Source organism: Tachypleus tridentatus, chromosome 4, assembly GCF_004210375.1.
Source record: "Tachypleus tridentatus isolate NWPU-2018 chromosome 4, ASM421037v1, whole genome shotgun sequence".
Taxonomy (NCBI): Eukaryota; Metazoa; Arthropoda; class Merostomata; order Xiphosura; family Limulidae; genus Tachypleus; species Tachypleus tridentatus.
The window spans coordinates 110,328,350-110,344,790 of NC_134828.1; the positions used below are offsets into that span (position 1 = coordinate 110,328,350).

The 16,441-nt window shown below is 32.8% G+C and overlaps 1 protein-coding gene across 3 annotated transcripts in view; it reads right to left on the minus strand.

Annotated features, from left to right (window-relative positions):
• LOC143249877 (lachesin-like) overlaps positions 1 to 16,441 on the minus strand; it is a 275,716-nt gene that overhangs the window by 23,929 nt on the left and 235,346 nt on the right. For all 3 annotated transcript variants that reach the window (XM_076500466.1, XM_076500467.1, XM_076500464.1), the window contains exon 7: positions 3,677 to 3,745. In XM_076500466.1, the coding sequence (XP_076356581.1) occupies positions 3,677 to 3,745 (69 nt within the window). The remainder of the gene's footprint in view (positions 1 to 3,676; positions 3,746 to 16,441) is intronic.

Consider the following 16,441-nt stretch of genomic DNA (forward strand, 5'->3'; position numbering starts at 1 on the left):
CCTAACATAACAAATATATACAACATATCAACACACTGCTTGACATAACAAATATATACAATATATCAACACACTGCCTGACATAACAAATCTATACAATATATCAACACACTGCCTGACTTAACAAATATATACAATATATCAACACACTGCCTAACATAACAAATATATACAATATATCAACACACTGCCTGACATAACAAATCTATACAATATATCAACACACTGCCTGACATAACAAATATATACAATATATCAACACACTGCCTAACATAACAAATGTATACAATATATCAACACACTGCCTAAGATAACAAATATATACAATATATCAACACACTGCCTAACATAACAAATATATACAATATATCAACACACTGCCTGACATAACAAATCTATACAATATATTAACACACTGCCTGACATAACAAATCTATACAATATATCAACACACTGCCTGACATAACAAATCTATACAATATATCAACACACTGCCTGACATGACAAATCTATACAATATATCAACACACTGCCTAATATAACATATCTATACAATATATCAACACACTGCCTAAGATAACAAATCTATACAATATATATTAACACACTGCTTGACCTGACAAATCTATACAATATATTAACACACTGCCTAACATAACAAATCTATACAATATATCAACACACTGCCTAAAATAACAAATCTATACAATATATCAACACACTGCCTGACATAACAAATCTATACAATATATCAACACACTGCCTGACATAACAAATCTATACAATATATCAACACACTGCCTAACATAACAAATCTATATAATATATCAACACACTGCCTAACATTTCTTTAAAAACTGTCCTATAGCTAATACAGTGTGCAATTTGTGAATTATAGACAACTGTCCTATAGCTAATGTAGTGTGCAATTTGTGAATCATTCAAGCTAGCATGGCATGGTTCTGTGAGTGTATATGATGTGCTATCTATCATATCCTGGTTCTTGTGGGGTCGGTAGATTATGTACTAGATAACATATCCTGGTATTAGTGTGTTGTGTACTATATTAGATAACATATCCTGGTTCTTGTGTACTGTGTACTATACTAGATAACATATCCTGGTTCTTGTGTACTGTGTACTATATTAGACAACATATCATGGTTGTAGGGTACTGTGTACTATATTAGACAACATATCATGGTTGTAGGGTGCTGTGTACTATATTAGATAACATATCATGGTTGTAGGGTGCTATGTACTATATTAGATAACATATCCTGGTTTTAATGTGCTGTGTACTATATTAGACAACATATCCTGGTTGTAATGTGAAGTGTACTATATTAGAAAACATATCCTGGTTCTAGTGCGCTGTGTAAGTTATGTACTATATTAGACAGTATATCCTGGTTCTAGTGGGCTGTGTAAATTATGAACTATATTAGACAAGATATCCTGGTTCTAATGTGCTGTGTACTATATTAGATAACATATCCTGGTTTTAGGGTGCTGTGTACTATATTAGACAACATATCCTGGTTGTAGTGTGCTGTGTACTATATTAGATAACATATCCTGGTTTTAGGGTGCTGTGTACTATATTAGACAACATATCCTGGTTGTAGTGTGCTGTCTACTATATTAGACAACATATCATGGTTCTGTGTACTGTGTACTGTGTACTATATTAGACAACATATCCTGGTTCTATTGTGCTGTGTACTATATTAGATAACATATCCTGGTTCTAGTGTACTGTGTACTATATTAGACAACATATCCTGGTTCTAGTGTGCTTTGTACTATATTAGACAACATATTTTGGTTCTAGTGTACTGTGTACTATATTAGACAACATATCCTAGTTCTAGTGTGCTGTGTACTATATTAGACAACATATCCTGGTTCTAGTGTGCTTTGTACTATATTAGACAACATATTTTGGTTCTAGTGTACTGTGTACTATATTAGACAACATATCCTAGTTCTAGTGTGCTGTGTACTATATTAGATAACATATCTTGGTTCTAGTGTACTGTGTACTATATTAGACAACATATTTTGGTTCTCGTGTACTGTGTACTATATTAGATAACATATCCTGGTTGTAGGGTGCTGTGTACTATATTATATCCTGGTTGTAGGGTGTTGTGTACTATATTAGATAACATATCTTGGTTGTAGGGTGTTGTGTACTATATTAGATAACATATCTTGGTTCTAGTGTGCTGTGTACTATATTAGACAACATATCCTGGTTCTGGTGTACTGTGTACTATATTAGACAACATATCCTGGTTCTAGTGTGCTGTGTACTATATTAGACAACATATCCTGGTTCTAGTGTGCTGTGTACTATATTAGATAACATATCTTGGTTCTAGTGTACTGTGTACTATATTAGACAACATATTTTGGTTCTCGTGTACTGTGTACTATATTAGATAACATATCCTGGTTGTAGGGTGCTGTGTACTATATTATATCCTGGTTGTAGGGTGTTGTGTACTATATTAGATAACATATCTTGGTTCTAGTGTGCTGTGTACTATATTGGACAACATATCCTGGTTCTAGTGTACTGTGTACTATATTAGATAACATATTTTGGTTCTAGTGTGCTGTGTACTATATTAGACAACATATCCTAGTTCTAGTGTGCTGTGTACGATATTAGATAACATATCCTGGTTGTAGGGTGCTGCATATGACGAACAATAAGTACGATGTCATGCCCTGCCAAGTGAACAACTTGGTTCAAACTTTACTATGTTTATGACTCGAGTGAAACCTTTTTCAAACGAATTAATTCTCAAAGATGTTATTACGCATTCATGTATCTGGAACTTATCTGTGTGAAAAGATTCTGTACTTGTGTGTCTGCGTGTGCCACGAGGTTCTTCTGAAACCGCTGGTCGCCACACTTCTAAATGACAAAGAATCGTCTCGGTCCTGACGTTTGTACAAACGTATAATTTCGCACAACTCTCTCTCCTTGGGGGAGTTTCCCTAAACTACTGGACTCACCAACTTTTAATTGGCACAGAGGTTTGCACAAAGACAAAACTTTCCACCAAACCTTTTAGTAAACATGGATATTTTGCGAAAACCCTTTCACTAGGATTCTTCGAAAACAGATCCGGAACTGATCAAATAGTTTGCATTAGAACACGTAATTAATCAGTCAAATAACGTTCGTGTCGTGATTAAATACATTAAATTCGGATTGATAATTAAGAATAAAAGAAAATATTTATACAGACATTAAATTTTAATTATGGCGCCCTGTGAATGTGGACCACGTGCTCTCTAGCACAATATCAAACAATAAATGCTATAAAAAAGTTTCACTTACAAAACTAATGGTTCAAACTACCGTAACGTATTCAGTTTAGTTTGCGTGCTTTATAGCAAAGCCACGTTCGGCTTATCTGCTGTTCCATCACGGGGATCCGAACCCCGGGTTTTTGCGTTTCAAGTCCTTAGATTTACCCATGTCATACCGTGGTATTATTTATGATAATGGAAGCCTTAAAACGCTTATCTAGTTCAAAGCTTGAAACAAAATTCTGTCAAAATAAAATAACTAAAAGATGTGACAGTTCCACATCTCACAAGAGTTGTCATAACACTAACATCGTGGAACTAGTAAGATTATACAAAAAGAGTTTACCTTCTTGCTTGTTCTGCCGATGGTGAACCTCTGACTTCACAGTAGATGAAACTTGAGAAGAAGGAATGCCTGCCGTAAGAAATACAAAAAATAAATAAATAATGAACGAAGGGAAACAAAACATTGGTCTTCAAATCTCATACTTAAACAATCGTTTGAATATAATTTTATAGAAGTCACGAACGTGTGATTGGATATATTTCGTTCAATAAGGTGAATATAATGAGTCATGTGTTAAACAGCGTTGTGAAAAAACGTATCACTGGTCAATATATAGTATCAGTTTTTGACACCATGTGATAGTAATGACATTAACTCTTGGTCTAAAAGAAAAAAGAAATCTGGTTTTAACAGCTACAGATTGAAAGGATTAGACTGTTGACCCAGTAAATAAAGGTTAAGTCACATTTTGCACTCGTGGTAGTAAACTGTGTGTGTTCAGATAAATGGTGATCTATGGATCCCGATATTAGGTAAATATCTTCTTTAGCAAGTGACAGTGGGATTCCTAGCGTATTTGAAGATCGTTTGTATTTTTTACGCTACTTGCCTAAATGATATTTGACCTTTCATGAAGCATGTGGAATAACTTAAAATTATTCATATACTTAGATTCTTTTATTTTTTTAAATATTCCCCTTGTTCTAACTATTGCTAGAATCGACCTGAATTTCGCTTGGAAACATTTATTGTATCTATACTACCTATACAGAAGCCGTCTACATGAAGTTCTAGCAACAAAAATTACAAATCGTGTACAGTGGGCTCAGCAGGTAGCCCGAAGTGGCTTTGTTATAAGAAAACACACACGACTAGTGTAAATCATATCTTAGACTTCAGTAATGCTATACATATAACATATATAAATTGTGTGATGAATTGTTTAGATACTATAGATACCCTCTCGTTTACTAGCAATTTGTAAAAGTAGAACGTGATTTTAAACCATACAAGACCTTGCAAACTTGTAACTTTACGTGTAGGTCACTCGTAACACGTGACATTTTAATTTTCTTTGTTTAAACTTTCATTTTAATTTTATGCTCTCAACAGGTAAAATATTCGATAAAATAAGTTCGAGGCGATCCTGGTAAACATACAGGATTTGGTTGGTTTTTTTTTTTCAATTTTGCGCAAAGCTACACGAGGGCTATCTGCGCTATCAGTCCTTAATTTATCAGTGTAAGACTAAAGGGAAGTCAGCTAGTCATTACCACCCACCGCCAACTCTTGGGCTACTCTTTTACCAACGAATAGTGGGATTAACGGTCACGTTGTAACGCCCCCACGGTTGAAAGAGCGAGCATGTTGGGTGTGACGAGAATTCGAACCCGCGACCCTCAGGTTACGAGTCGAATGTCTTATACACCTGGCCATGTCGGGCCAAACATGCAGGAACTTTTAAAATACTGGTTAGTTATAGATAGCCAATTCAGAGAAACGTTTCAAAATATAACTAACAAAAGATATCTTATTTCAGGGCCAGCACTTTTTCCTATCTTTGAAGGTTTGTACATGGTTCCATAAGCTACAATCTATGATTAAATTAGACATGACCTTGCTACTCTGGTGAAAGAATGAGCAGTCATGCTAATCACTTAGAAGGATACATATAATTTCACAGTTGTCAGAAGATGTCATGAAACACGTTGATATGAAACGAAAAGGTAAAAATCTGATTAGCAGCGCGGAAAACTTTTAATTAACGACTTGTTTATACAGTGGTGGATTTATAGGGGAGAGAGATGGATAGCGTGGCTAGCCACTTCTTTTTACATAATTTAAAAAAAAAACTTATGTTACCTTTTCAAAATGTGTTATTTAATGACAATTATTTAAATACATTTGATTATAATTCAACAACACATTTTCAAAAATATAACATGTTTTTAAACAATATAATAATGGGGGGCTAGCTATCCCTTGCCTAAATCCGTCATTGTTGTACTAACAATTGAATCTACGTGTCGTATGGTATAACTTTTTAACCTGTTACAGAAATAACTAATATTCTTATGTAAAACTCATAAGGTTCAGTAATGATAATTTAAATGGAGTACTTGAAGTAGTTACGGTGTGTGTAGCTGGATGTTTTTAACCGTTATTAAACAAATTACGTTGTAATGACATTGTAACCAACGAAACTTTGTAACCACAAGCAGATTGGCGCAAAAATAGATTAGAAAAATGTTTTTAATAAGGTAGTAGTACCCAAGATTGTCTGAAAAATTAACATTAAGACAAGAAATTATTATAGGAGAAATAAAATATCCAGTAACATCTCATTCAAACCGCTTCAGGAGACTGTTAAAAAAACGTTGGCTGATCTGTTTACCATAACACTATGTAACAAAATTTTTACTTTTTCTTGTTCCTGAGCAGAAAGTGTTATTTCCCAATTGCTTATGCCTAAAGTAAATAGAAAAGACTTATTTTTCTCTTCAAACTTTGCTTTTGTGACCTGGGAGCGTATAACGAAAACATGATGGGAGACTATATTTGGGGGCTGATACGTGAAAGTGATTTACATTACAGTCGCAAGTCTCGAAAAACTACTCACTTCTAAACATTTTTGTTCATTTTTGTATAACTTTAGTATAAATACATGTAAATCTTGATTCATATTTTGTTTTATTCAGACCTTATGCAAATGAAAATGTGCAAATTTGACAGTTTTTACATAAAAAATAGTTTAATTTCTAAATTTCATTATCCAGGTCACAAAAACAAAGTTTGAAGGGAATAATGGACATTTTCTGTACTTTTACAACATAAGCAATTAAGAAATAACACAAACTATCCAGGAACAAAATTTGTGTTACATAGTGTTATTATCATTACATAAACATGATTTATATTACGTGGTTTACTAAAGAGAAATTTTCAAACAAGCAGTAATAACAACTGAAGTAATCTTATTTACCCAAGAAGCATGTAGTTCAGAGTGTGTTATTTGACCGATAATGTTATTTAATCTTAGAGAAAGTAGTGCATCAGAAGTGGAAGGATATGCTAGAAATAATGTGCACATCCATCTAAGAAACATAGTGGGTATCGTATGTATATGTGAGACCTTTGTTATCTGAACAAGACTTCTCAGTTTGAGGGTGATTATTTAGCTTACGTAACAATGATTTAACTATTTTGAATGCGATAGTTGTGAGAAGTTTCGTTACGTAATTCCTTTCGAGTCGTCGATGTGTATGCAGTTTAATCGTCTTTGTAACGTTGTTGACATTACCTTACTCGAACTTTCTAAGTTTTTCTCGCTATATGTAATATTATTGTTACTACAGAGCTAGGATATCTTTAGATTTTTTGTCGCGTGTTATAAATACGCATGTATATAGAAAGTAAGTTACTGAAAGTAAAAGTGAAGTCAGACTGTGTGGTTGTCTGTTTAACCATACAAAACAGTGACTTCGTTATTGATAGTATTGTGATAATAGAGGAAAGAAGAATGAATAATTTATCTTGTATAAGGGTGTTCTAAAGTAACTGAACCCGACAATGTGAGCTTCGACGAAAAAGGATACAGTTGTTTGAAGCTCTGGATACAGCTGTGGTTACCAATAATGTAACGAACTCTTGTAAACATATTTAACTTGTTTTGAATATCGTATTTTACACCAATGTGGATTGTGTGACGTCTGTTTATTGTTGAAATTTAGCGCCAACAAGTCACAGACACCTACTGTAAATAATCTGATCCTACAAAAACGTGAGGAAATTGCACTTTAATTTCTTAAATGAGAAATAGGTTTAATCCATTATATATCTTTGTAATAAGTAAAAACTTTGCTTTTTCTGATTTTAACATCAAAAGCACATTACAAAAGGTATTAAAATAATTTCGAAGCTGAAATAAACATACAAAATTCTGTCATTTATATATTGATCTCCTTAGGGTATTAAACTCAACAATACTAAAAATCGATAGAAACCACGTGCAGAGGTCTGCAATCTGCGGCAAGAGTTTTGAAAGAATATCCAATGGGAAGCGTTTATTGGTTTATTTATGCAGTCAGATGATCAAAGGGAAACCAATGTGCTGAGCTTATTGGTCGATTTAGGTTCTCTACGTGTGAAAGAAAAAGCTCGCTTTTATTCGAAAGTTTTGTTGTTATTGTTAAAATACGAGTAAGTAGCACTCACCTACAGCGTTTTCCAATATCCTTTATTTATTATGTTTTAAATTTACCCGTCTTTCTATTCTCTCAGAAGCGTTTTATTTTTTGTTAGAACTGATATAACTTTATTTTAGTTACAGCTTTTACAGCAAGGAAAAATATTTTAAAAACAGGTATGGTGTTTCGATTGCTCGTGCGATCATGTTTGAAGTATCTAAGTTTAACAGTAAAGGAGATTTAATATTTAAATCAACATTCAACAATCTAATAACGTGTTTAACTTTCAGAACTGATAGTGGTTACTTATGCACGTGCACATCAATTCGCGTGAATTCACAGATTATCTATTTATGGCTGAATATAATAAAGCAAACAAAAAAAGGTTAATATATGAATATGAGGAAATGTTGAGCAAAATATTTGCATAGGCTTAGGAATATATGAGAAATTAACGATCAGAAACACATGTGGATGTGTTTGGGTATTTGTTAATTGTAAGATTCTTTGATTTTATTAAATAAAAATTTAGATTTCGTTTTGCTTCTTATAGTGACACGTTATTATTTAAGTCTGTGATAATATTTTTGCTCATATGTTCATGGTCTCGGGAAGGGTATTTTATGTTCTTTTAATCTGATATTAAATGTGTCTTATCTGTGTTTCTCAACTTGTTGAATGTTGTCTGTAACTCCTATAATAGTAGACTGCCTCTTCTTAGTAAAGTACTGAGAGAGCGCCTAATTTCTGGTGGCTTACATGCTTAGAAATCGTTTACGTAATTTCAAATGTATGTTTTTTTTTCTGCATATGATTGCCAGTGGTACGATATTGGGATTCGTGTGCTGTTAACGTTTAAACATTTTATCACGTAGTTTTGTACGTCTTTGTTTAAGTTGCTTACATGTTGAAGGGACGTTGTACATTCATCTTGACAAGTAAATCCGCAAAAGAAATGTCATTTATGTATCTAACGAAAATACAGGAATGTGTATGGAAGTGACTATCGTATATGTTATTCTGTGCTATGCAGCTGAAGACAGTACGAGGTTCTCTATTCAAAGCAAATAAATGCAGCTAATTGTAAGTTTTGTTAGCTCTTCCTGTTTTATGTTGATTATTGTAACAGTTTGGTTAGATCTTCCTGTTTTATGTTGATTATTGTAACACTTTGGTTAACTCTTCCTGTTTTATGTTGATTATTGTAACAGTTTTGTTTGCTCTTCCTGTTTTATGTTGATTCTTGTAACAGTTTGGTTAGGTCTTCTTGTTTTATGTTGATTCTTGTAACAGTTTTGTTTGCTCTTCCTCTTTTATGTTAATTATTGAAACAGTTTGGTTAGGTCTTCCTGTTTTATGTTGATTCTTGTAACAGTTTGGTTAGGTCTTCCTGTTTTATGTTGATTCTTGTAACAGTTTTATTAGGTCTTCCTGTTTTATGTTGATTCTTGTAACAGTTTGGTTAGGTCTTCTTGTTTTATGTTGATTCTTGTAACAGTTTTGTTTGCTCTTCCTGTTTTATGATGATTCTTGTAACAGTTTGGTTAGGTCTTCCTGTTTTATGTTGATTCTTGTAACAGTTTGGTTAGGTCTTCCTGTTTTATGTTAATTATTGTAACAGTTTGGTTAGGTCTTCCTGTTTTATGTTGATTCTTGTAACAGTTTTATTAGGTCTTCCTGTTTTATGTTGATTCTTGTAACAGTTTGGTTAGGTCTTCTTGTTTTATGTTGATTCTTGTAACACTTTTGTTTGCTCTTCCTGTTTTATGTTAATTAATGTAACAGTTTGGTTAGCTCTTCCTGTTTTATGTTGATTATTGTAACAGTTTGGTTAGGTCTTCCTGTTTTATGTTGATTATTGTAACACTTTGGTTAAGTCTTCCTGTTTTATGTTGATTATTGTAACAGTTTTGTTTGCTCTTCCTAATTTATGTTGAGTATTGTAACAGTTTTGTTTGCTCTTTCTGTTTTATGACGATTCTTGTAACAGTTTGGTTAGTTCTTCCTGTTTTATGTTGATTCTTGTAACAGTTTTATTAGGTCTTCCTGTTTTATGTTGATTCTTGTAACAGTTTGGTTAGGTCTTCTTGTTTTATGTTGATTCTTGTAACAGTTTGGTTAGATCTTCCTGTTTTATGTTGATTCTTGTAACAGTTTGGTTAGGTCTTCCTGTTTTATGTTGATTATTGTAACAGTTTTGTTTGCTCTTCTTGTTTTATGTTGATTTTTGTAACAGTTTTGTTTGCTCTTCCTGTTTTATGTTAATTATTGTAACAGTTTGGTCAGATCTTCCTGTTTTATGTTAATTATTGTAACAGTTTGGTTAGGTCTTTCTGTTTGATGTTGATTCTTGTAACAGTTTGGTTAGGTCTTTCTGTTTGATGTTGATTATTGTAACAGTTTGGTTAGGTCTTCCTGTTTCATGTTGATTTTTGTAACAGTTTGGTTAGGTCTTCCTGTTTCATGTTGATTTTTGTAACAGTTTTGTTAGGCCTTCCAGTTTTATGTTGATTCTAATAACAGTTTGGTTAGGTCTTCCTTTTTTATGTTGATTCTTGTAACAGTTTTGTTTGCCCTTCCTCTTTTATGTTAATTATTGAAACAGTTTGGTTAGGTCTTCTTGTTTTATGTTGATTCTTGTAACAGTTTTGTTTGCTCTTCCTCTTTTATGTTAATTATTGAAACAGTTTGGTTAGGTCTTCCTGTTTTATGTTTATTCTTGTAACAGTTTGGTTAGGTCTTCCTGTTTTATGTTGATTCTTGTAACAGTTTTATTAGGTCTTCCTGTTTTATGTTGATTCTTGTAACAGTTTGGTTAGGTCTTCTTGTTTTATGTTGATTCTTGTACCAGTTTTGTTTGCTCTTCCTAATTTATGTTGAGTATTGTAACAGTTTTGTTTGCTCTTTCTGTTTTATGATGATTCTTGTAACAGTTTGGTTAGTTCTTCCTGTTTTATGTTGATTCTTGTAACAGTTTTATTAGGTCTTCCTGTTTTATGTTGATTCTTGTAACAGTTTTGTTTGCTCTTCCTGTTTTATGTTGATTTTTGTAACAGTTTTGTTTGTTCTTCCTGTTTTATGTTAATTATTGTAACAGTTTTGTTTGCCCTTCCTCTTTTATGTTAATTATTGAAACAGTTTGGTTAGGTCTTCCTGTTTTATGTTGATTCTTGTAACAGTTTGGTTAGGCCTTCCTTTTTTATTTTGATTATTGTAACAGTTTGGTTAGGTCTTCCTATTTTATTTTGATTCTTGTAACAGCTTTGGTTAGTTCTTCCTGTTTTATTTTGATTTTTGTAACAGTTTGGTTAGGTCTTCCTGTTTCATGTTGATTTTTGTAACAGTTTTGTTAGGCCTTCCAGTTTTATGTTGATTCTAATAACAGTTTGGTTAGGTCTTCCTTTTTTATGTTGATTCTTGTAACAGTTTGGTTAGGTCTTCCTGTTTTATGTTAATTATTGTAACAGTTTGGTTAGGTCTTCCTGTTTTTTTAAAAAAAACGACGAGTTCTCAAAAAAAAAATACTTTCCTCGAAACAAATGAAACTTAATTGCTTGCACTCTGTCATATACAGAGTATTAACATACTTCTCTATGATGAATGAAACTTAATTGCTTGCACTCTGCTATATACAGAGTATTAACATACTTCTCTATGATGAATGAAACTTAATTGTTTGCACTCTGTCATATACAGAGTATTAACATACTTCTCTATGATAAATGAAACTTAATTGCCTGCACTTTGCTATATACAGAGCATTAACATACTTCTCTATGATGAATTAAACTTAATTGCTTGCACTCTGCTATATACAGAGTATTAACATACTTCTATATGATAAATGAAACTTAATTGTTTGCACTCTGCTACATACAGAGTATTAACATACTTCTCTATGATAAATAAAACTTAATTGTTTGCACTTTGCTATATACAGAGTATTAACATACTTCTTTATGATAAATGAAACTTAATTGCTTGCACTCTGCTATATACAGAGTATTAACATACTTCTCTATGATGAATGAAACTTAATTGTTTGCACTCTGTCATATACAGAGTATTAACATACTTCTGTATGATAAATGAAACTTAATTGTTTGCACTCTGCTATATACAGAGTATTAACATACTTCTCTATGATGAATGAAACTTAATTGTTTGCACTGTGCTATATACAGTGTATTAACATACTTCTCTATGATAAATGAAACTTAATTGTTTGCACTCTGCTACATACAGAGTATTAACATACTTCTCTATGATAAATAAAACTTAATTGTTTGCACTTTGCTATATACAGAGTATTAACATACTTCTTTATGATAAATGAAACTTAATTGTTTGCACTCTGCCATATACAGAGTATTAACATACTTCTCTATGATAAATGAAACTTAATTGTTTGCACTCTGCTATATACAGAGTATTAACATACTTCTCTATGATGAATGAAACTTAATTGTTTGCACTGTGCTATATACAGTGTATTAACATACTTCTCTATGATAAATGAAACTTAATTGTTTGCACTCTGCTACATACAGAGTATTAACGTACTTCTCTATGATAAATAAAACTTAATTGTTTGCACTTTGCTATATACAGAGTATTAACATACTTCTTTATGATAAATGAAACTTAATTGCTTGCACTGTGCTATATACAGAGTATTAACATACTTCTCTATGATAAATGAAACTTAATTGTTTGCACTCTGCTATATACAGAGTATTAACATACTTCTCTATGATAAATGAAACTTAATTGTTTGCACTCTGCTATATACAGAGTATTAACATACTTCTCTATGATAAATGAAACTTAATTGTTTGCACTGTGCTATATACAGAGCATTAACATACTTCTCTATGATAAATGAAACTTAATTGCTTGCACTTTGCTATATACAGAGCATTAACATACTTCTCTATGATAAATTAAACTTAATTGCCTGCACTGTGCTATATACAGAGCATTAACATACTTCTCTATGATAAATTAAACTTAATTGCTTGCACTCTGCTATATACAGAGTATTAACATACTTCTCTATGATAAATGAAACTTAATTGTTTGCACTCTGCTATATACAGAGTATTAACATACTTCTCTATGATAAATTTACAAAAAGCTTGGTATATAAATATATCCTTAACATAACACGTTGAGACGTTTTTATCCCGGGAATAAAAATTAAACAGATGTTAAAAAAATTCTATAAGGAACCCGCCTAAACAGGAAATACCACAAATTACAATGTAACAGTCGTCCATTTAATGTGTTATAGCTATATAAATGAAACATGACGTAACTTGATGACTAGCGCGGATAGGCCTTAAGTAGCTTTGCGCGAAATTCAAAACAACAATAGTTTCACTGAACGGAATGCCACAGTAATAAAACATAAACCGTACATTAACAGAATAAATAAAACCTACGTCTTATTAATAAAACTACACAACCCCACAACTATCAAATAACCAGTCACTTTAATATGTGTTTGATCGTGTTTCCCCTTAAATTCCTAATCTAAAGCAAATATCTTTGCAAATTTTTTCACTGATTGATATGCGTTCACCTTTTTTGTGTTTTATTTCATTCAGCCATAAATAGACGATTTGCCAATTCACGCTAATTGATATGCATAAGTAACCACTATCAGTTTTAAAACTTAAATACATTATTAGATTGTTGCATATTGATTTCATTATTAAAACAATTCTAACCGTTAAAACGTGTGTATTTGAGATTGACCATGTAAATGATCGAAATGTAGTGTCTATTTCAAAAATATTCTTCCTTACTTCGAAGTTGTGACTTGAAATGAAACAACATTGTAAACAACAATCAAACTGAAAACGAAACTTTTGATGTAACCTTATTTGTAACAAGGGCAAAGCAATAAACTACGTTTCATGTATACTGCACCAATAAGGAACAGATATAAACTTGGACTATATTGTTAAATACTGATTCTAATTTTAACATTGTAATTTATTTGGTATTCAACAAAGTCTCTATACCTTTTTCACAACAGTTAAAACGTATGTTTGGCATTGCTGTGTGCGCGTGCTGATATAATAAAACTGACGGATACAAGTATCTATAAACATAGATATCAAGACGTGTTTCCCACGCGTGTTGTCCTGTGATTTTAATAACTCAGTTGTTGACTTACACACGCTGGTTATTATTGTTGGTTCGGTTTGTTTCAGCAGTTTGAATCCAAGAACAGTTGATATCACTTCAATGTGTTTTGGTCCTTTTAGACACGTGCATCATTGTTGGTTCGGTTTGTTTCAACAGTTTGAATTCAAGAACAGTTGATATCACTTCAATGTGTTTTGGTCCTTTTAGACACGTGCATCATTGTTGGTTCGGTTTGTTTCAACAGTTTGAATCCAAGGACAGTTGATATCACTTCAATGTGTTTTGGTCCTTTAGACACGTGCATCATTGTTGGTTCGGTTTGTTTCAACAGTTTGAATCCAAGAACAGTTGATATCACTTCAATGTGTTTTGGTCCTTTTAGACACGTGCATCAATGTTGGTTCGGTTTGTTTCAACAGTTTGAATCCAAGGACAGTTGATATCACTTCAATGTGTTTTGGTCCTTTTAGACACGTGCATCATTGTTGGTTCGGTTTGTTTCAACAGTTTGAATCCAAGAACAGTTGATATCACTTCAATGTGTTTTGGTCCTTTTAGACACGTGCATCATTGTTGGTTCGGTTTGTTTCAACAGTTTGAATCCAAGAACAGTTGATATCACTTCAATGTGTTTTGGTCCTTTTAGACACGTGCATCATTGTTGGTTCGGTTTGTTTCAACAGTTTGAATCCAAGAACAGTTGATATCACTTCAATGTGTTTTGGTCCTTTTAGACACGTGCATCAATGTTCCATTAACTGATAACAGTGTTATAATTTAGTTTGAACTGTGTTATCGAACTTGTATATTATCGATTTCCGCCCTCGAAGCTGTATGGGTGAAACACTGGGAGATATAGGTCGTTGTTTTATTTATATTAACGAAAGCACATTAAAACACAGTTTTGAATTTTCTAATAAAATGCAAAATATTAAGCTAAACAAGTATAATTACTTATTACTGAACTACAACAAAGTAGATAATTGTTTAACATATTACAGTACAGCTTTTGTATTGATAAACTAGCTAAAGCTAGCTTAAGCCATAAGACGACACAATCAAATCAGAAGCATCTGAATTCCTCAGTTTGCCATATTATCCTGCTGTCTTTCCTGCTAGGGGAGCAATGACAACATATCCAATAGCCCTCGTAACGATTTATTCTTTTATCTGCCATAGAGTGTAGACGTTACAAGCACCATAAGAATCGATGCTTTGCAGTGTGTCTGTGATGACTGTCTTATGTTGTGCAGTTAGTCAACGAAATCCAGTATTTAATTGGTACAGTCGATGTCTTGACTTTAACCCTTGACTTCTCGTTAAACGTCTCTGTCCGAAACGACTCTAGACCATTGTACGTAAAATAAATTTCTCGAAGCAAGAGAATGATTTTGCAAAGCCGTTCGCTCTACTGCGATTTACTAAAGAATTAAACTCGTGCCACGTGGTTTTCTGGTAGCTCTTTGTTTTCCCAGTAGCAAGCGATGTTTTTTGTGTGTGTTCCTTTTTGCACAGGATGTTTGTAACAGTTGCAGTCAATGGTCAGAGATAGTTGATTTTGAAAGTCAGCAACTGAACTACATTGTTTGAGATATTTCTAAGAGTTGAAGATCTGTCACAGTCCTTTTCTAGAAATATCTTATGTCACATCTGGAAGGTTTGGTATCAAGATAGTGACTTCTTTTATTTGGGAAATTTGTGCATTGCCAACCACGAGTATCGAAAACCAAGTTTTAGCATTGTAAGGCTTAAGATTTACCACTGAACCACTGGGGGGAGACAAGGTCGTGAAGAATAGAAAATTATACAGCTTAACATAAACTATAAACAATTAGAAATAACGTAAATGTAATTTAGATGCATTTGAATATTCATCTGTAAGCATGTCTACAAAAATAATATTTGTTGCCTAATGAAAGTCAGAAACATTATATATGACTTATCTAATAAACTGCGTAAATATATTATAACCATAAAATTTTCAAACCATAAACCAAAACACATTAACAAGAAATTAATTTTTTTTAATACGCTGTGCATTTGAAAGAAAAAAGAACCTTATAGTACAAGCTACAAGGTGGGATTACAAAATGTATCCCAGGTTTTGCAGGTGACTAAAGAAGTAGGACCCACATCACGGTGGGGATACACCATCTATCAGTCTTAACCTCCAATTCGCTAGTCTCACATAAGAAGATTAGAAATTAGGAGAGATGTGGGTGCTCTCCTAAGACAGCCAAATGTCTCGTCATTTAATTACTGACACCAATGAATGGATTAACGACCTTCCCACTGCCCCTTTCTACTACAGTCAAGGGAACTGGCTTGAAGAAATCAATGTGTTTGTTTTAGAATTTCGCGCAAAGTTACACAAGGACTATCTGCGCTAACCATCCCTTATTTAACAGTACTAGACTAGAGGGAAGGCAGCTAGTCATCACCACCCTACGCCAACTCTTGCGCTACTCTTTTACCAACAAAT